At 42.0% G+C, this 22009-nt stretch overlaps 1 protein-coding gene across 1 annotated transcript in view; it reads left to right on the top strand.

Annotated features, from left to right (window-relative positions):
* Window positions 1-22009, top strand: part of Nipa1 (NIPA magnesium transporter 1) — a 44836-nt gene that overhangs the window by 13831 nt on the left and 8996 nt on the right. The window contains exons 2-4 of the mRNA XM_042277191.2: window positions 9327-9374; window positions 10954-11044; window positions 19591-19751. Of these exons, the coding sequence (XP_042133125.2) occupies window positions 9327-9374; window positions 10954-11044; window positions 19591-19751 (300 nt within the window). The remainder of the gene's footprint in view (window positions 1-9326; window positions 9375-10953; window positions 11045-19590; window positions 19752-22009) is intronic.

Genomic DNA, 22009 nt, shown 5'->3' with positions numbered 1-22009 from the left:
TGGCTGCACATATGTGTTTGGGAGGGACAATGTCAATTCTTGGGGGATTTGCAAGGCTACCTTTTTTGCCTCTCTTTTGGTCAGTCTATTTCCTTGGGCATCATTGAACTTGTCCTTTTGATAGCTCTTGCAGTTGGACGAATACCACTTATTTAGGAGTTGAATGATTTTCAATAGATTTAGTATTTATTGTTCATGTAGTATGGACAGATTGTTAGTTGTTAACCGTCTACACTCTCTCCAAATGCAGAATTCATATGTAAGGTCATAAAGGCATATTTTGAATCAGTGTAGATGTTATTTCCCCTTCCCTTTCTTTGTTTTTTTGTTTTTGTTTTTGTTTTGTTTTGTTTTGTTTTTTCGAGACAGGGTTTCTCTGTGTAGCTTTGCACCTTTCCTGGAAGTCACTTGGTAGCCCAGGCTGGCCTCAAACTCACAGAGATCCGCCTGGCTCTGCCTCCTGAGTGCTGGGATTAAAGGCATGCACCACCACCACCGCCTGGCCCCTTCCCTTTCTTTAGAATTAGTTTCCTTGTTGGGGCTATTAGTTCTGCCTTTGGGGCTTGGGTGGAAGGTGGTAATAGGGAGGTATCAATTACTCCTCTCTAGCTGACCACTGCATATGCTGTCTTACATTCTCCATTTAAAACACAACTATATCTCTTCTGCATTATCCAACAGCTGGTCATTCAAATAAATCTAGTTGACACAAGTGAGATCATTTCAATACACAGGTATGCCAGATTAGAAGGGGTTTCAGACTGTCACCATTTTAATAGTTACCTCTAGGTTGTCAAGGACAATTGCTTGATATTATTTTAAGTCTACTTCTGGTCAACTATTCGTGTTCCTTTCGTTCTAATATATCCTTTACCTCTTGGGGTATGAGGACTTCTAACGGTAGCCACAAAGACAGTGTAGGTACTACACTTCTTCAACTAACAGTGTTGCAGTGGTCATAGCTTTTAGATAGGGTGGGCATTCTGATGCTTGGATGTGTAGTTTCTTTGAAAATTAGGCCACATGTCTCGGTCCTGTCTTATATTCAATCAATACCAAAAGATTGCTTTTCTGACACAAATAACAGAGTGCTTTTGGAGATTGAGTATGCCTAGCACTGTGCTTCTGTGAGGGCACACTTTATCTGATTAAAGGATTGCTTGAATTGAGCATCCTCCTCCTCCTCCTCCTCCTCCTCCATTTATTTATTATGTATACAGCATGTATGACTGAATGCCAGAAGAGGGCACCAGATCTCATTACAGATGGTTGTGAGCCACTATGTGGTTGCTGGGAATTGAACTCAGGACCTCTGGAAGAGCAGTCAGTGCTCTTAACCTCTGAGCCATCTCTCCAGCCCCTTCTTCTTATTCAATATCTGGTGGATTTGAAGGGTCAAAAGGTTTAGAATTTTGATGGTATTTGGTGGTAACTTGGTCTGAGCTTTCTCTAGTACAAATTAAGGGCTGGAGAGATGGCTCAGAGGTTAAGAGCACCAACTGCTCTTCCAGAGGTCATGAGTTCAATTCCTAGCACCCACATGGTGGCTCACAACCATCTATAATGAGATCTGGCACCCTCTTCTGTATACATAATAAATAAATCATTCTTTAAAAAAAAACAAATTAAAACATCCTCTACATATTGTAGAATGGTTCCTTTTGTCAAAACTAGGCTCTAAGGTTTATTTCTAACGATCTAGCAAAATATGGGGCCTGTTTCTGAACTCTTGGTGGAGGGTTGTCTTCATATATTACTGGAAAGCTCCAGTTATTTGGTCTTTTTATTCAAAAGCAAAATAAACAGACAAACCTAGGTTCATGGTAAACCAGTGGTTCTCCTAATGCTTTGACCCTTTATTATAGCTCTTCATGTTGTGGTGACCCCCAGCCATCAAATTATTTTGTTGCTGCTTCATAACTGTAATGTTGCTACTGTAATGTAAATGTAATATAAATATCTGATATGTGACTCTCCCTCTCCCCCCAGAAATCTCCAAGGCTTATGTGTGTCTTTTGGATAGATCTAGCCAATGCCCTCAAGGACAAGTGTAATCATCTGTTCTTTTGGTCTTCCTCTAGATCTTGGCTGTTAAACATGAAGAGAGCAATGTCCAACAGCTAAGTGTGAGGGTTCTGTGCTCTCATCTTCAGTTTCTGAGGCGTTCTTTAATGTCTGGTGCTGGTGGATAATCAAATGTTGACCCAGAAGAACTTATACTGTGGAGAATGTAGGGTCCATGTTGGTGAATTCCTGAAAGCCTCAGTTAGCCCGTTGGGAAATAGGCCAGGGTTTTCTTCCTTTCTGCAAGTATCTTCACTGATGTTGTCATAGTTATTTAACTTTTCATTCCTGCAACAAGGTTTTTCTATTATCTGTCTATACCTATGATTCCCTGATGAGGAATTAGAATCCCAGCTAGTGGTTTCCTGGTCTGGGAGGTGGACGTTAGAACTTTACCAAATAAATTGTTTGCATACATTTAAAGTTTCCTCTTAAGATTCTGTTTTCCCTCAGGGATATCCAAGTAAGCAGATGTAAGTGTAGGTTTCTCCATGTAAGATTATAAGCTAAAATTAGGGTTTAGAAATAACTAGAAAATTGGGATCCTCCTCAGAAATGATCCCTAGCTTCTTGTATTGGAGATTTGTGGTTGAGAAGGGACTTAAACTTTCACCACTGGGCTAGGCACTTCTCTCTCTCTCTCTTTTTTTTTTTTTGTTTTTTTGAGACAGGGTTTCTCTGTGTAGCTTTTGACCTTTCCTGGAACTCACTCTGTAGTCCAGGTTGGCCTCAAACTCACAGAGATCCGCCTACCCCTGCCTCCCAAGTGCTGGGATTAAAGGCGTGCACCACCACTGCCTGGGCACTTCTCTTAAAGGGAGTGTCTAGTGGTTTCTTATTCTTTTGGCTCTTTGGGGGCCTGACACCCAGCCCAAATACATGGAGTCTTATTCTTTCTTATGAATGCCTGGCCTATAGCTTAGCTTGTTTCTAGCCAGCTTTTTTAAATTGTCCTGTCTACCTTTTGCCTCTGGGCTTTTATCTTTCTCTATTCTATATACCTTTCATTACTTCTTACTCCATGGCTTGCTGCTGGGTGGCTGGCCCCTGGTGTCCTCTCTCTTACTCCTTTTTTGTTTGTTTGTTTGTTTGTTTGTTTTGAGACATGGTTTCTCTGTGTAGCTTTGGAGCCTGTCTTGGAACTTGCTCTGTAGACTAGGCTGGTCTTGAACTCACAGAGATCTGCCTGCCTCTGCCTCCTGAGTGCTGGGCTTAAAGGCATGCGCCACCACTGCCCAGCCTCTTACTCCTTTTTTCACCCCTTGATCTCCTTTTCCAGATTTCTTTTTCTATTTATTCTTTCTGCCCGCCAGCCCCGCCTATTGTTTCTCCTGCCTCGCTATTGGCAATTCAGCTCTTTATTAGACCAATCAGGTATTTTAGATGGGCACAGTAACACAACTTCACAGAGTTAAACAAATGCAACATAAAAGAATGCAGTGCATCTTTGCATCATTAAACAAATATTCCACAGCATAAACAAATTAACACATCTTCAACTAATATTCCACAACAGGAGTGCCATAGTCACAGAAGAGGATGGCTGATAGGAAGCTCCACTCTTTGTATGGCCTGTAGGACTTGTTCCCTTTTGCTGGTAACTTGGAATAAATAGGAGAATATGGAGGTAGGGGTGAGCCCTGTATGGAATGGGAGATGTTTCACCTTGAGTCCTGTTGCCTATTGTTTGTTTGTTTTGAGACAGGGTCTCTATGTATCCTCTGGTGTTCTTTTTGAAAAATAGGGTTTGGCTACAACAGGGATCATCTTTTACTTTTGTGTTACATAGCCCCCTTTCCTGGTAGAGAGCCATGAGGGCCTGAACATATGACAGTTTAGACCATTTCCCTTGATTCCTGCACACTAGGTTTTGCTGCAGAATATTGCTGTAGTTTAAACTTACATCCTTTGGCTGAATTTCCCAATCACTGAGCTTATTTTGAGGTCACAGTAAAATGTTAGCTCCTTTTGCTTTATGTTCTCAGGATCAAACTTACTTCACTTACTGAAGATGTGTTATAATGTCCAAGGGAAATGAAGGCAGATTTCCCATAAAGATCCTGAGGAGGGAGAGACAAGTACCAGAGCTTCTAAAATGGGAAAACAATGCTCCTTTTGTTTACTGTTTAGAGTCCTCAAGGAGATCTGATGGTTAAAGTGTCCTCTCTCTTGTCATTTGAACCCCGGGCATCTCTGGGTGAGTGTGACCATAGTTGCAGTGAGTTAGAAATTTTAATCTCCAGTTCTTTTGGGTTTACTTTTTGCCTTGGTAAAGGGTTGAAGCAGTTGTTTAAATTGTTCTCTCTTTTGGGATGTCTCTGTTCCGAGACTCTTCCACCTGGATGGAATACTTACCCACTCTTTGGTTAGTAGATGCTAGATTCAGAGAAGCTTGCTTGAATGCATAACTAAGGCTTTTGCTTTTAGATGGCCATTTAATGCACGTGAGCAGGATGTTTTCCTTAGACCTCACCCTTAAGATGATGTCTTATTTCCTGGGAAATTTTCTTCATATCCTTATGTTAGCATTGCCTACAGTAAATGAACAGGAGATTTTGAGGAATGTAGCCTATGGCGGAGCAGAAGTAAATAAAGCCTAAAGGTATGGGGAACAAAGTCATTTAGGAGTCACCAGGTAGTGTCAGCATGGGAAGCAGGCAGGTGCTGGGAAGCTGCAGGTGCCAAGGTTGAAGCCCCCCTCTCCAATGTTGGGCCAGGAGTACATCCTGGAGAATTATCTCAAGTGGAGGGTGCAGGTGAGAACTGCTGGCCCAGAGTTCTGCAGTAGTCTGCCATTCCCTGTCATTCCCATTGTTCCTCCTGGAAGCTGGAAGGAAGAATGAGCAGAGGGTGAACAAGGGAATACTAGTGGTGTAAGAGAAAGTTTGGGGCTATGGTGTTACTCAGAGGACGCTGTAGCATTGGGGGACCATAAGCAGCCATGTGGCTGCCTTTCAACAACACTATGCTGCACTCACATAAGGGCTGCCACCTTGGCTGGCATGTGACCATCACCCTCTTTGTTGGCCATGTGACCAGCTAGATGCCTATGGATGATAGACAGCTCCATGTGTGCATAAATCCTTGGGAGGGTGTTTTATAGGTTGGCTGGGGTCCATGTGGACTCCTGTGAATTTACAGGTTTCAAGGTGTACTTTTCCAAACCACGTATCAGTTTAATCTGAGAAAATGCTTCTTCCATCGGATTGGCCTGTAAGCAAGTCTGTATAACATTTCTTGATTAATGATTGATGTTGAATGGCCCAGCCCACTGCTGGGTGCCATCCCTGGGCAAGTGGTCCTTAGTTGTATAAGAAAGCAGGCTGACTAGGCCTTGAAGAGGAAATCAGGAAGCAGTGTTCCTCCTTGGCTTCTACTTCAGAACCTGCTTTCAGGTTCCTCCTTGAGTTCCTGCTCTGACATATCTCTGTGATGAACGGTGATTGGGAAATGTAAGCCAAGTAAGCTTTCCTCTGCATGTTGGTTTTAGTGGTGGCCTTTATCATAGCAGTAGGAACCAAACCTGGGCATCATGGAAGGGAAAGATGAGAAAAAAGTGTTTGCATATGGACTCCGTTGACTTTGATCAGGCATTCTGTGGGAACTTTCCCATCATTTCCAAGTGTGTGAGGAAGGAGAGAACAGTGCTATGGTAGGTACTCCTGTGTAGGATGAGAGCATTTGTAGCCTTTCCTGCTTCTCTCCCAGCTGCCTGATTGAGGTTTCAGGTGCAGAGCTGGGTTCAGAGTACGTCTGCTGAAACTGCCAGGGTTTTGTGTCTGCAAACGGTGATTTGGACAAAGCCACATGGAATGGGAAAAGAGGTAGTTCCTTAGATGAGAGAAACAAACAAACTTGGAAATGAGGCAGAGCTAGGCCCAGGTCCAGGTTCCAGAAGAGACCAAGATCAGGCCCCTGTTACCATTATGGGTCATTTATGTATTGTCCTTCCTTCCTTCCTTCCTTCCTTCCTTCCTTCCTTCCTTCCTTCCTTCCTTCCTTCCTTCCTTCCTTCCTTCCTTCCTTCCTCCCTCCCTCCCTCCCTCCCTTCCTCTCCCCCTTTCTTTCGTTCTTTCTTTTTGAGACAAGGTTTCTCTGTGTCCTGGAACTCACAGAGATCCACCTGCCTCTGCTTCCTGAGTGCTGGGATTGAAGATGTGTGCCACCACCTGGCCGTATTGTGCTTTCTTTGTGATGATGTAGTTTTATTCCATATGTACCCAGTGTTCAAGAAAGTTTCCCATTTCCCCTCAATAATGTTTCTTTCACATGTTTGTCCTGGTACCTCTGGGATCTGTCCCTCTACCCTCAGTCATGCATCTCGTTAATTCACAGGATTCCTGCTGTGGGCAACAGTGGCATTGTGGGTGATCCTTGCTGTTAGCTGCTCTGCTACTTGATGTCACCAAATTCCTTTCCAGAAACAACTTAATGGAGAGTTTATTTCATAAGCCCTACAGTTTAAGAAGGAATCCAGTCCATCATGTCACAAGAGACGTGGCTGCAGGTGCCTGAGGCAGCATGTGGCCGCAGTCAGGGAGCAGAGAGCCAGCCAGGCTGTTCAACTTTCAGACCCACTCCTAGTGATACACTTGCTCCAGCAAGGCTCCACTTCTCCAACGGCACCAGAAGCTGGGGACCAGGTGTCCAAACACAGGATCTTTTGGGGGACATTTCATATTCAAACCACAGCATCCCATCCTTGGCCATCTCATAATGGAAGATTCATTTGCTCCTACTGCAGAAGTCCCCATGAGAGCTCCTGATGATTCATTGGCTTAATGCACATGCATTGCAAGCCGCAAGACCTGAGTTTAATCCATGGGACTTACGGGGAGAGAAAATAATGGACTTCCAAAAGGTTTCTACTGACCTCTCTCTCTGTGTACACACACACACACACACACACACACACACACACACACACACACACACACAGAGAGAGAGAGAGAGAGAGAGAGAGAGAGAGAGAGAGAGAGAGAGAGAGAGAGAGAGAGAGAGAGACACACACACATGTGGTTGATATATTGTGCACCCAATAAACTTATCTGGGGGTCAGTGAAAGAACAGCCACTATATTAAACATACATTTAGGCAGTGGTAGCACACACCTTTAATCCTTGCATTCTGGAAGCAGAGATCCATCTGTATCTCTGTGAGTTCAAAGCCACACTGAAAACAACCAGGCATGGTGACACACGCCTTTAATCCCAGGAAGTGATGACAGGAAGCAGAAAGGTATATAAGGTGTGAGGACCAGGAACTATAGCCTTTTTAAGCCTTTAGGCTTTTGATCAGCAGTTCAGCTGAAATCATTCAGATGAGGACACAGAGGTTTCCAGTTTGAGGAAACAAGATCAGCTGAGGAGTTGGTGAGGCAAGGTTGGCTGTGGCTTGTTCTGTTTCTCTGATCTTTTAGCGTTCACCCCGGTACCTGCCCCTGGGCTTGTTTTTATTAATATTCCCAACATCTGCCTGCTGACACCACCTGGTGACGCCTGACTAACTTTGCTCCCCACTTCCCTACCATTAGGCCTTCCTTCCTTTTGCTGTGTCGTAGGCTACCTTTCTCAAATTTTCCTGACCATTTAGTGTAGGCAGCACACTAACCTAAGGATATGGAGATAATTTCCCAGGCAATAAGACATCACTGTATAAACTGACAGCATGACTGCTCCATGATTTGGTTAAGAGTGAGGTTTTTATTGTAGCTATGAGGGAAAGGACAGCCAGGGACCTTTGGAAGAGTCCAGAGCACAGAGATAAAGTAGGAAACTGAACATGGCCAGCAGACAGAGTGGAGCAAGGGAGACTGAGAGAGGGAGGCAAAGAGAACTTGGGCAAAAGAGGGAGCATAGTCAGAATAGCAGAGTGACAAGGAGTAGCTGAGGGGAGGGAAGCCTTTGAGCTGGAAAAGTTCAGGGTAGGGGAGGAGGTGAGCAGGGCTAGGCTCCTGGACTCTGAAGTGTGTAACAGGTACTTGAGATACTGAGGGAGCCTGGAGGCCACCGTGCGCTTTGGTATGTTGATAGACACCACAGGTAGCCATATGTCCCTTCTGCCAGGGATAAGGGAAATGGCTTCTTTTGGTTGAGGGGAGCCAGCTTCAAAGTTCCTGAGGAATGCTGACTTTAGTCTGACAGCCACAATTTGGGGAAATGGAGTTTCCTCTGTACCTGACAATCTTCCTAGGGTTAGGGTCTGAGGAAAAAAAAAAAAAACCCTATACACAGCAATAATAAATACAATTTTAAAATTAAAAGTCCCCATGAAGCAGGAGAATAGGGTAGTAAGTTCCAAGAATATTTGTGTTTTAGGTAGTGACTTATTTAGCCAAAGAAAATCAGTGTATGAGCAATTTGTTTATCTTTGGGATCAGCTTGTATTGGTTAAGAAAACAAAACAAAACACCCAAACACAACTCTGTTACTTTTAGTGGCTTCTCACCCATTGATAAAGATACCTTAGGAAGTGAATAAGCAAGATAACACTTTATTATTATTATTATTATTATTTAGTTTTCATATGAAGATGTCTCTCTTACATGTCATTGTAAATCTCTTACTTGATGACATCTATAGCTTTTTTAAAAAGATTAAAACAAATTTTAATTACGTGTGTGTGTGTGTGTGTGTGTGTGTGTGTGTGTGTGTGTGTAAGGATATGGCATGTACAGGTGTCTCCAGAGACTGGAGCAGTGTTAAATCTCCTGAAGCTGGAGTTACAGACAGTTGTGAGCTGCCTGGTGCAGGGGCTACAAACTGAACTTGGGTTCTCTTCAAGAGCAGTAAGTGCCTTTAGTTTCTGAGCCATCTCTCCAGCTCCCATATATAGTTTATAAATCTGCTTCCAAAGGCGAGAGAGATGCCTTGGTAGGTAAAACTGTTTGAGGTGCAATCACTGAGGCTCCTGAGTACACATCGTAGCACCCATGTAGAAATCTGGGAATAGCTTCATGAGTATCTATAACCCCAGAGCAGGCACAGGTGAATTGCTGGGGTTTGCTGGCTACCAGCCTAGCAAAAAATTGAATTCTAGGTTTTGGAAGAGACCCTCTTTCAAGGAAATAAGACAAATAAGAACCATAGAGCAGGATACTTGATTCCCTTCTCTGGTCTAAACAGGTGCACAGGTGTGTACACCCCTACAGACGTGTGGAGACAACACACACACACACACACACACACACACAAAACAAACAAACAAAAAACCCAACCTACTAATAAACCTGCTTTTCTGATGTTCTTCTCATTTTCTTATAGGTACTTCCTACTTAACAGACATCGTGTGGTGGGCCGGCACAATTGCAAGTAAGTGGTTTGTATGGTAAAGATTCTGGTCTTTTTCATTTATTTCCAAAGTCAGTCATGCATCTGGGCAGGGCTGGAAGGGGCAAGAGGAGTGTGGCTTTGCAGGCCCTACCCTGCTTCCCAGTCTCTGCACTTCAGACTCACTCTCTTTACCGGCTGTCCTTTCACTGTTGGGAGAGAGTAGATGAGAAAGTGTGGATGCTGACCTGGGAGAAGGCAGCAGAGGCTCCGGCTGCCCACCAGGTCAGTGCCCTGGCTGTGGAGAAATGAAAGCAGTTTCTCCATCCTCGATAGTAGAGCTGATGCATTTGGTGCAACACCATGTTCAGGCTGTCTTGCTTTGTAAGCACAGATGATTTAACTAAGAAGTTTCTCAACTCAAAGGGCAGATCAGAGATCATGTGCTATAATTTAAAATAAATAAAAAACGCCGGGCGGTGGTGGCGCTCGCCTTTAATCCCAGCACTCGGGAGGCAGAGCCAGGCGAATCTCTGTGAGTTCGAGGCCAGCCTGGGCTATCAAGTGAGCTCCAGGAAAGGCGCAAAGTTACGCAGAGAAACCCTGTCTCGAAAAACCAAAAAAATAAATAAATAAATAAAATAAAATAAATAAAAAACTATAATTTCTTTAGAACCATGTGCTTTTTCATATACTATCTTTTAAGCCAATGCTTCATAGCTGAGGCTGAGACTGCTCATTGGGGAACCCCCTTTTAAGCTCTGTTTAAGTGGAGACCCCGAGTCCTGTATAACCAAGCCCTGGCCAGCTTCTCACACTGGAGCAGGTCCAAGGTCGCTTGAAGGCAGTTGGGAAGCTCTGCCCAACTTGTTGAAGACAGATTGATCCCTGGGTGTTAAGTTGCAGGTAAAAGCATTAAGGTTCCTTGATGTGCTACTGCATAGTGTCTGTAGGTACAGAAACTACTATGTATATCGTAAAGATAGGAGAAAGCATTTTTGAGTGTTGGCACCATAAAACAATGAAAAATGTTTGAGTAGGTAGTTATCTGTAACATGACTGAAATAGTATACAACACATGTTATGTGCCCAAGCATTACATGGTACTCCATGTAGTACTTTGGTGTTAAATTTTGGCAAATAAATAAATAAGAATGTAAAAGTAAAAATAGTTTGAGATAGAATTTAAAGAATGGAAATATATTCAGTATTGTACTTGTTACTGTGGGAATGCTGAGCATTTCCATAGAGAGTTGAGAGTACTCCCAGATCAGTGAAGTTTTGCCCTTGGGATGTGTGAACATGTGGATTCGCTTCCTCAGAAAGGGTGCAAAAGAAACCCTTTTGGAACAGAATCGTGCAAACTCTTTTAATTTTGTTTTTGTTTTGTTTTGTTTTGTTTTGTTTTCGAGACAGTGTTTTTCTGTGTAGTTTTTGTGCCTTTCCTGGAACTCGCTCTGTAGAACAGGCTGGCCTTGAACTCACAGAGATCCGCCTGCTTTTGCCTCCCAGGTGCTGGGATTAAAGGCATGTGCTACCACCGCCTGGCTTGTACAAACTCTTGATCACTGATAAGGGAGCTTGGTAATAGTAAGTGGTGCCTTTATGATTCTCTCGACAGTGGCTGTTGGCCAGATTGGAAACTTCCTAGCTTACACTGCGGTCCCTACAGTCCTGGTGACTCCCTTGGGTGCCCTTGGAGTACCATTTGGGTGAGAACTGACATTCTGTTTTGATAGTTAATATTCAACTTACATACATAGGAAAAAAAACTCTTGTTATAAATGTTCTGTTAAAAAAAATTGTTGATGAAATTAGGTCTTTTGTACTTAAGAGTTCATATTTTCATTTTAACTCTTTAAATGTATTTCCTTTTTTTTTTTTTTTTTTTTTTTTTTTTTGAGACAGGGTTTCTCTGTGTAGCTCTGGTTGTCCGGGAACTGGCTCTGTAGACCAGGCTGGCCTCAACCTCACAGAGATCCACCTGCCTCTGACTTCCAAGGATTAAAGGCATGGAACACCACACCCAGCATTCTTTAAATGTTATTCTATGTAAAGAGCTCACTTTATTATATTTCGAATTCTAGTTTATTTATGGTTATCAGTGAATCTGCTGATGTTTACTCTCCTGGGCTTTGCTCTGGAAAACATCTTAGAACCTAGAGTCTTCCTAATAACATTCACATTATTCTGAGAAATCTTGGTATAAAATGTCAGTTTGTGTTTTATTTGGGTGCTTAGCATCCCTTGCTGGACAGGCATTCTCCCACTTCATTCCAGTAAGCTACAGAAGGTGGGATGCATGACATGCGGGCATCAATGCATGTGGAAGAGAGTTTGTCATCACAGTCCAGCACTTGGCTGCTCTGTGTGATGAGTGGTGACTTTGGGTGTCACTGTGGTTAGGGGTAATCAAATGGGATCTTGCACACTCAACTTAGAGTCTCGTGGTTTGAAATACCTGCTTGTGACAAGAAGTCAGGGCTCCAGGGACTAGGAATAAAAGTAGTCTTACTCCCCAGTTACCCAGTTGTGGAGAGGAGTAAAAATGTAAAGAGTGCCAGCTGTCAAAAGCACCCTTTTTATTAACTAGTGACCTAGGCCGTTTTCTTGTGCTGTAACAAAATGGCTGAGAATGGATTTTTTTTTTTTTAAAGAAACAAGGTTTTAATTTTGATTCACAGTTCTAGAAGCTACAAGTACAAGATTGGGCAGCCCACCCCCTTTTTCTTTCTTTTCTTTTTTTCTTTTGCGTATGTAGCCCTGACTGTCCTGGAACTCATCATATAGACCAGGGTGTCCTTGGATGTGTAGAGATCTGTCTGTCTTTCTCCGGTGCTACGATTAAAGTTATATAGCTGGATAAAGATTTATTTCTTATTTTTAATTATGTGTATATGTGTAGTCTGTGTGTGGGTATGTGCACATGTGAGCGCGAGTGCTCTGGAAGTCCAGAAGAGGACACTGGATCTCCTATCATGAGCTGCCTGCCAGTGCTGGGAACTGAGCTCACATTCTCTGGAAGAGCAGCACGTGCTCTTGCCCGCTGAGCTGCGTCTCTCCAGCTCCAAGCAACCCCATTTGTGAGGCCTACAAACTACTTCTTCCCTTGGCAGAAAGCCAGTGGGGCCCCCGTAGAGCAGATCCACATTATAACAATTGATTCAGCGGCAGCTAGTCCAGTCCTATGAGAGCTGCATTAATCCCTTTTAGTTATGCAATCACCTTTTAAAAGGGCAAATCAAATTTCAGCATCCACATCCAAACCAAACCACATCCAAACACCTGACTTACTAGAAAAAATGTTTTTATGAGACCTTTACTGACTGTATCAGCGTAACCTGTTACTAAGATACTGATGTTCTGTTGTACCTTTGAAGATGCTGTTAGTGGGAAACAGGGTAATAGTGGTGGTGGCTCAGCCTTTAATCCCAGCACTTGGGAGGCAGAGGCAGGTGGATCTCTGAGTTCGAGGCCAGCCTGGTCTACAGAGCTAGTTTCAGGACAGCCAGGGCTACACAGAGAAATCCTGTCTCAAAAAACAACAACAAAAAGGATAATAGATTAATAAGCAGTATAGAAGAGAAATAAGAGCTGATTCATCTCATGAGTATGGTGGCTTCAGCCAGCCAGACCTCAATCCTTGCAGAGAAGAGTCTCTGAAATAAATGTATTTATTTACCTTAAATTCATTTTAAGATTCTGTGGTCTAGGGGATGGAGAGATGGCTCAGCAGTTAAGAACATTTGCTGCCCTTTCAGAGTTCAGTTCTGGGCACCTACATGGCTGCTCAGAACCACCTGTAAGTCCAGTTTCGGGACATCTTTAGCAGTGTTCTGCTGTCTGATGACACTGCACTCACATGGTGCATAGGCTTACATTCAGGCAAACATTCACACACATACAATAAAAATAAAAATCTCAAAAAAAAGATTCATGGCCTAAAAACCTCAACTGTTTTTTTCACATATAACTTTGAAAATAGCTTTTTACCACATTGTTCTTATCCATACATATGCTTGCTATTAATGTCGCTTGATGTCACTTTGTATTTTGGGTGTCCCAGAAAATCTGGGAGCACAGGAACTGTGCTTATGCCTGAATCAATCCTCAGCTTTCCCAGTGTGTTTCTATGGAAGATAAGCTGATTCTATGAGTTTTGAACATGGCACATTTAATGTGTACATCAATCCTCATGCCCTTTCATAGTTAGGTAACCCACTGCTTCAATAATTCTGCAAGAGGTATTATTCACCCAATGAAGTATAGGGACTATGCACACACTTCAAGCAATATACTATTGGGCTTTTTTTTTTTTTAATAGATAAATCAAATTAGATTGGAAGGGGGCTGGAGAGATGGCTCAGAGGTTAAGAGCACTGACTGTTCTTCCAAAGGTCCTGAGTTCGGTTCCCAGCAACCACATGGTGGCTCACAGCCATCTGTAAGGAGATCTGGCGCCCTCTTATGGCCTGCAGTCATATATGCTGTATACATAATAAATAAATCTTTAAAAAAAAATTAGACTGGAAGAAAGCAAAGATGGCAAAGTATATATGTGCATGGTTTATGAAAAATTCTGTTGATAATGGGTGAATGGCTGGATTTACAAAAAAACAGAAAAGAATATGATACAGGAAAGAAAATAAGTTTATATTTCTGAATAGAGCAGAGAGTCCCCCCAATAGGTCCCTTTTGATGCAACAGTTTAATACATGATAAAGTAATCATTACAATATACTTCAAATAGAGGTTTTAACAAACTTATTTGGAAATAATTTCCAAATTACAGAAAATCTTAACTAATGCCAAAGGCCTTCTTCAGCCAGACACAGCTCTTGTGGCTGTTTTACCTGACTTCCTCTATGCTTGACTTTCTGTTATCAGGGCTTCTTAACCTTGGCGCTGTTGCCACATGAGGCCAGACATTTCTTTGTTAGTGGACTGAGGGAAGCTGCCTGTATACTGTAGTTTGTTTAACAGCATCCCTGGCCACTGTCCACCACATGCCGTTAGCATCAACCCCACCCCAAAGTTTCTCTAGACATAAACAAATCAACTGCTATGTTCAGCAATACAAACAGGTTGATATAAGAGGACACAGGGGCTGGTGAAGGTTACAAAAAACAAACAAAACAACAACAAAAACAAAACAAAGCAAAAACAAACAAACAAGCTCCAACAAAGAAAAGGCAAAGAAAATTTCTATTGTTTGGGAATTTTATATATGCATATAATGCATTTTGATCAAATCTACCCCACTTTCCCTCCTATACCTCTCCTGGACCCTCAGTGTTTTTCCTCCTAACTACATATAATCTTTAGAAAGAAATTAAAACACCACCCAGTCCACTGAGTGCTGCCTGTGTGTGCTTGGATGTAGGGCCATCTCCTGGAGCATGGGCAGCAGAATCCCTGAAGAAAACTGACTCTTATTTCTGGGTGAGACTTCACCAGCCCCTCTTCCATCCATGCTGAGATTTTGGCTGACTTGACTTTGTGCAGGTCTTGTGCAGGCATTCAGAACCACTAGAGTTCATGTGTGCTGTTAACAGCACTGTTTTGTCGGGTAAAACCTGTTTCTGTATAGACACCCAACCCCTCTGGCTCTTAAAATCTTTCTGTCCCTTCCCCTTCTGCACTGATTAATGAGGGAGAGGATATGGTACACATGTCCCATTTAGAGATGAGTATTCCACAGATGATCAGTTAATCAGTGTGGATCTCTGTATTAATCACCATCCAGTGTAAAAAGCTTCTCCTCCAAGGATTGGGAGATGCACTTGTCTTGTTAGGGTTTCTATTGCTGTGAAGAGATACCATGACCATGCAACTCTTACAAAGGAAAACATTTAATTGGGGTGGCAGCTTACAGTTCAGAGGTTTAGTCCATTATTATCATGATGGAGAACATGGCAGCCTGCAGGCAGACATAGTGCTGGAGAAGGAACTGCTACATCTTGATCCTGCAGACAATGGGAAGTGTTCTGTCTCACTGGGTGTGGCTTGAGCATATATGAGACCTCAAAGCCCACCTCCACAGTGACGTATTTTCTCTAACAAGGCCACACCTCTAACAGTGCCACTCCCTTTGGGGTATAGTTTCAGCCACACACAGTTTTTGTTTGTTTTGTTTGTTTGTTTTGTTTTTGGCTCAGTTAACTATTCTAGACTTGAGTTTCATTTTGTGGTCCAGAAAGTGGTTGGTTACTCTGACATTATCTTTATCACTATTACCCTAGTGGGCATATCCTGCCAGGTCAGTCATTATTATAGTTCACAGGGTTCACATCTGGGTAAGACCATTTATTATTTTTCTTTCCCTGTAGAATGCATAGCACCTTTCCAGGTCTGATGGTTGTTGGGAGAGGTGGAATCACTTTTCTTCAGAAAAGTGTGGCCCTGAGAGACTGTCCATGTGAAGGTCCCATACACATGCTCATACAGGCAGTGTTAAATGTACTCAATTGGTATTAAATTAAAGGGAGAGATGGGGTGTGTGGTGAGGAAGAATGAGAGTATGACATTGGGAGAGAAAACTTGGGGGGATGGGGAGGAATTAGAGAGGAGAGAATATAGGGAGTATATTGGATCCAAACATATTATATTGCATGTATGGATATTAAAATATTTAATAAAAGTAACATTTTCATATCCAGTAGCACCAAAGTAAATGAAATAGGAATAAATTTCACAAAAGAAGGGCAGTCATACTCTGAAAACTGTGGAAGTCTTGCAGTCATCAAGCAGGTGCCAGTACCAAAAGTTATTCTGAGTAAATTTAAAGGTGTAGTAGTAAATGGCTCATATTTACAGACTAGAAAATATAATATCACCATGGCTGTGCTCTAAGATTGATCTGTAGGTTCAGCACAATTCTATCAAAGTCTATCTGAATTCTTCATAGAAATTGATACACTGTCCCTAAAATTTATATGCAGATAGAAAAAAACTATTAAGTAGATGAACAACCATGAAAATATAAAGAAAGCTGGAGGAATTTCAAAGCTTCTTTCAAAATCCAGTAATCAAGGTGGATGTTGTGATATATGCCTGTAAGCCCAGCTCTTGAGAGGCTGACACATGGGATTTCCAGATTGAGATGAGACTGGACTTCACAGTGAGCCCTTGTCTCAAATAGAATAAACACTACAGTAATCAAAACTTAATGCCGGGTTAAGGACAGGCATGCAAATCAATGGAATAGAATTGGGATTTCAAAGATACACTCATAGTCACTTAACTTCCTGCCAGAAACACTGAACTAACAGTGTAAGAAAGAATGGGCTTTTCAAAAGGTGGCGCCCAAGGGCCGGGGCTGGAGCACCTATGTGTCCACTTCCACCTCCGTTCCTCAGTGTTGTTCTAAGCACACAGAAGGCCCTAAATCTGACCCCCAGCCCTCCCCCCCCAGAGTGAAGAAACAAAACAGATGGTGCCACCAAACAGGACACCGGCATGCAAACATTTAAGGTTGTTGTCTCTACCTCACCACACAAAAAGTAACCCAAAATACGCCAGAGAGCTAAAACTGGCAAACTCCTGGGAGACAGCAGTTTAAATCACTATACTTTTTAAAATCAGGCAATAGGTTATTTAAGTATGATTCCAAAATCGCATGAAGAAAAATAAACCAGATACCAAAGTTAAAACCTCTGTGCTTCAGAGACATAAAGGTAGGAGGAAGATACGTTTGGGATTTCCAGGATGAGTGGCAGGATGGAGATGGGGTAGACATAATCAAGATACCACTGTGTCTTGTATGAAATTGATGAAGAATGCGTTTAAAACAAGCAGCCCATGAGAAGGCTGAGCAGGTAAGACAAACCTGATCTTTACTGCCATCAGGTTTGCGGCCACACCCGATAGATGACCTAAGTCTAACCCTGGGGTCCACATGGTGTGGGGAGAAAACACAGTCCTATAAATTGTCCTCTGTCCTCCAGATGCACACTATAGAATGCATGCCCGGACACGTGTATACACACACACACACACACACACACACACACACACACACACACACACTGTTTAAAAACCATGTTTCACAGGTTGCCATCAAGAAACAAAATTCATAATAGGAGAAAAGTGTTTCTAATTATGTATATGGTAAGAAATTTGTACTTTGGTATATGAAACTCATAACTCATCAGTAACCAGATTTTACAAGTATTTTTTTGAATAACTAGGGAAGAATGGCCATGGAAGGAGAGTCTAATGAGTCCAAGGTCATTACCTTGCCCAGACACCCTGTTCATCTGCTTTTCTAAGGGCAGCTGAAAAGGTGAACTGCTGATCTGCAAAAGACATTTTTTTTTGTCTCTCACTTACCTGTGACTTGTTACCTACCTCCTCCCAGAGCTCAGAGGAGCCCTGTTTCAACCACTTAGTTCCTTGTCACCTGCAGCCACATTCTCCTGTGAAGACAGTATTCAAGTTCTAACCACCTGGCCTTCATTTTTCTTTAAATTTTTTTTCTGGGTTTTGTTCTTAAATATTTTAAATTATGTGTTTAGTTGGGACCCAGAGTAATGATCCTTTCATACATACCTGTCACTGGACTTTGTTCTTTGTCTGCCCCCTCTACCCCCTCTAGGCCACCCTCCCCTTGCTGGTTCTGTTCCCCCAGGATAGCCTTCCCTTCTGTGTTGTGTTATATTTATCCCCTTAATTTCTCCTAGTCCTCCTCTCATTCATGTTAGGCCCCTTCCTTCCCTTTCCGATGACCTAATTTCCCAGTAATACCACAGGCTGGAACGTACTCTAATGCCTAGCCATGGACAGACATGTATGATCTGAACTACCCAAGTGTAGGAGTTCGTGCCTCAGTACTTGGCAGCCTAAGGCAGGAGGAGTACTGTGAGTTCCAGGCCAACCTGGGATGCACAGTGAGAGTCTATCTCATTGTCTCCTTTCCCCTAAAAAATACAAATGATGATGCACACTAAATAATTTTAGGTACATTTTTTTCCTGTTAATTGTCCATTGTCATTTTGTTTCAGCAAGAGTAAGGGACATTTCTCCTGCCTCTTCCTTAACTTTGTAGTCTTAGCTTCAGTGGTGATCATGTCTGGGGTCTTATATTTCAAAGAACATAATCCAGTATATCCATGAACCTGTTGCACCCTGTTCCTGGATGCTCATGTCTTCTGAATGTCTTCAGCATAGATAGCAACAATATAGGAATTACCAGTTTTTCCAATTCAGGTTGTATACTGACATAAAGGGAAATAAGAGATGAAACACATTAATGTTTTATGAATTTGTACATTATTTTTATCCAAAAAAAAAGTACCAAATATATATATATATATATATATTGTTTTTTGAGACAGGGTTTCTCTGTGTAGTTTTGGTTCCTGTCCTGGATCTTGCTCTGTAGACCAGGCTGGCCTCGAACTCACAGAGATCCACCTAGCTCTGTCTCCCGAGTGCTGGGATTAAAGGTATGTACCACCACCGCCCAGCCAGTGCCATATTTTTAAAGTTTTGAGTACTATTATAACCATTTTTTTTAAGATGTATTTATTTATTATGTATACAGAAGAGGGCACTAGATATCATTACAGATGGTTGTGAACCACCATGTGGGTGTTGGGAATTGAACTCAGGACCTCTGGAAGAGCAGTCGGTGCTCTTAACCTCTGAGCCATCTCTCCAGCCCCTTTGAGTACTATTAAAAAATAACCATCCAGATTCCTTCTTTCATACTTTAGTTACTGTTGTCATTTTTTGTATTTTTCTTTATAGTATGTATAAATATATAGTGTGTTTCATATATAGTATGTATGTATGTTTGCTTTTATGAATAAGGAGGGAATATTTTTATTTTTTGGTCAATCATTAAACTTCTCTTCTACTCATGTATTTCATATCTATGAGATAATTAAGATATTCTACAATATATGAGTTAAGATATTATAAACTGTATATTAACTATGCATGAAAATGATATGAAAACCCAACTGTGTTGAAATATAACTTCAATAAAGTTCTAATGGGAAAATTTATTTTTCTATTTGTAAAAACTAAATGATGGGCTGGGTGTACATGTTGCTCAGTGTTAAAACATGTGCAGGGCCCTGGATTTGATTCTTAGTGCCAAAATAAAAATAAAAACATTAAAAAATAAATCTCAATTAAAATAAAATACACCTAGAAATAAAGTATGAGTTTTCTAGATAAAGTATCTTTAATTAGCAGAAACAAGTCATATAGTTTGATTTAAACTGCAATGATTTCTTTTATTTAATTGAAGGTCCATTTTAGCTTCTTATCTTCTGAAGGAAAAACTCAACATCTTGGGCAAGTTGGGGTGTCTGCTAAGCTGTGCAGGTTCTGTTGTGCTGATTATCCATTCCCCGAAGTCTGAGAGTGTGACAACTCAGGCTGAGTTGGAGGAGAAGCTGACCAACCCAGGTAACTCCTTTCTAGCATGGTGGCCAAGTCTGTGTCCCCAGGAATCCAGACAACTCATAATACCACTTTCTGGCAGGGCAGGTGTACAAGGTCTGGTTTGTCACCACAGATCTTGATCGGCTGTCCATTTTGTGTGTGCATCAGCTGGCTGTGAGTAAACGCCTACCCCAATTTTCAGAGGTACTCTAAATTTGGCAGGACTCCCTGGAGAGTTCATAATGACATTAGTTAGCTAAGGCTTTATTTCCCTTTGGTACTTACGCCTGTTGCCTTAGTTACGTTTGTATTGCTGTGGGAAAACACCATGACCAATGCAACTTATAAAACAAAACGTTTAATTGTGCTTATGGTTTCAGAGGGTTAAGAGTCCATGATGGGGAGCAAAGGCATGTTGGCCAGAACAGCTGAGAGCTCACATCTTGATTCACAAGCAAGAGGCAGAGAAAGCTGACTGGGAATGGCATGAGTCTTTCAAAACCTCAAGGCCTGCCCTCAGTGACACACCTCCTCTAACAAGGCCACACCTCCTAGTCCTTCCCAAACAATCCCACAAACTGGGGATCAAGTATTGAAACATGCAAACCTATGGGGGTCATTCTCATTCAAGCCACCACATCTGCAAACATTTCACATTTTAATTTTTACTTATTCTTATACAATCCAAAGTATTTTCTGAGTATGAGTGCGAAGAGTATAAAGGCGTTAAAAAATAGACCACTCTTTGGACTAGGCAAGAATGCCCTGAAGGGTTCATATGATTTCCAGAGGAGGATATTCATAGGCTGCTCCCCTCTACCTCTGCTGGGAGTTGAACCTTGAAGGCCTATGTAGGGTAAATAAGCATTGTACCTCTGAGCCATATTCCCAGTCCACTTACTTTTGATGAGTGTGAATGATTCTGTTATATTCAGATCCCAACTTAAACATTTATAACTTATATATGTATAATTATGCGTTATCATTTTTATTTTTTGTGTATGGCCACGTACACATGAGAACAGGTGTCCTTGGAAGCCGGAGGTGTCAGACCCTCCTAGGACTGCAGCTACACTCAGTTGTTTGCTGCTCCATTTGGGTTCTGAGACAAACTTGGGTCCTCAGCAAAAGCAATATGAGCTTTTACCTGCTGATCCATCTCTCCAGCCCTATGTATAATTAGATATCATGAAAATATTAAGAAAATGTAAAATATAAAAGGGTATGATCTGTCTACTTTCTTAGGTAATAGGTTTTCTTTTTCCCCGTCTTTTTTCTTCGTTGTTTGGTTTCTTTCTCCTCTTTGCCTCCTCCTGTTCCTCTTTTTCTTGGTCAGGGTCACAATACGGAGCCTTGTCTGGCCTGATGCTTGTTAGTCCAAGGTAGTCCCAGACTTGGAGCAGAACTCCTCCCTTAACTGTTCAGATTGCAGGCATAGGACACCATGTCCAGCTTTTTATTTTAAGATGTTTTTAGACATATTTATTTAATTGAGAATTTCATACATCTATACACAATGTAATTTGATGGGCTGGAGAGATGGCTCAGAGGTTAAGAGCACTTGCTGTTCTTCTAGTAGAGTGAGGTTTGATTCCCAGCACCTACATGGTAGTTTACAATCATCTGTAACTCCAGTTCCCTCTTCTGAACTCCTCATGCACCAGGCATGTAAGTAATACACAGACATACATGCAGGTAAAATACTCATACATATAAAAAAAAAAAAAAAAAAAATCTAGCCGGGCGGTGGTGGCGCACGCCTTTAATCCCAGCACTCGGGAGGCAGAGCCAGGTGGATCTCTGTGAGTTCGAGGCCAGCCTGGGCTACCAAGTGAGTTCCAGGAAAGGCGCAAAGCTACACAGAGAAACCCTGTCTCGAAAAACCAAAAAAAAAAAAAAAAAAAAAAATCTAAAACACAGCAATGTACTTTGATAAAATCTCCCCTCATTCCCTTCCCTCCAGCTCTTCCCATACCTCCACTTCACCCTCTCAACTGTGTGTCCTTTTTTAACCCACTGAATCCACTCAGTGCTGCTAGTATATACATGGCACAGCTTTCACTATCTCTCTCCTTTTTTTCTAACGGTACAAACAACACTATTAATTTTTGCTCCAAAGGAAATTTAAACCAGCACTTAATTATATTTCCAAACTCCCTCATATAGGATGCCTAATATTCAAAGATGAAGTCAAAGAAAATGTTCTGTGAAGATATTTAGAGAGCGAATAGTGGACTGGAGTGTGTGTTTCAGGGTCGGAATGACAAGGCCCTGGGGGAGAT

The sequence above is a fragment of the Peromyscus maniculatus genome, chromosome 1 (genome assembly GCF_049852395.1).
Source record: "Peromyscus maniculatus bairdii isolate BWxNUB_F1_BW_parent chromosome 1, HU_Pman_BW_mat_3.1, whole genome shotgun sequence".
In the NCBI taxonomy this organism is placed as follows: Eukaryota; Metazoa; Chordata; class Mammalia; order Rodentia; family Cricetidae; genus Peromyscus; species Peromyscus maniculatus.
Note: the sequence above shows the minus strand (reverse complement) of the source record. Positions and strands in the feature narration are given on the sequence as shown.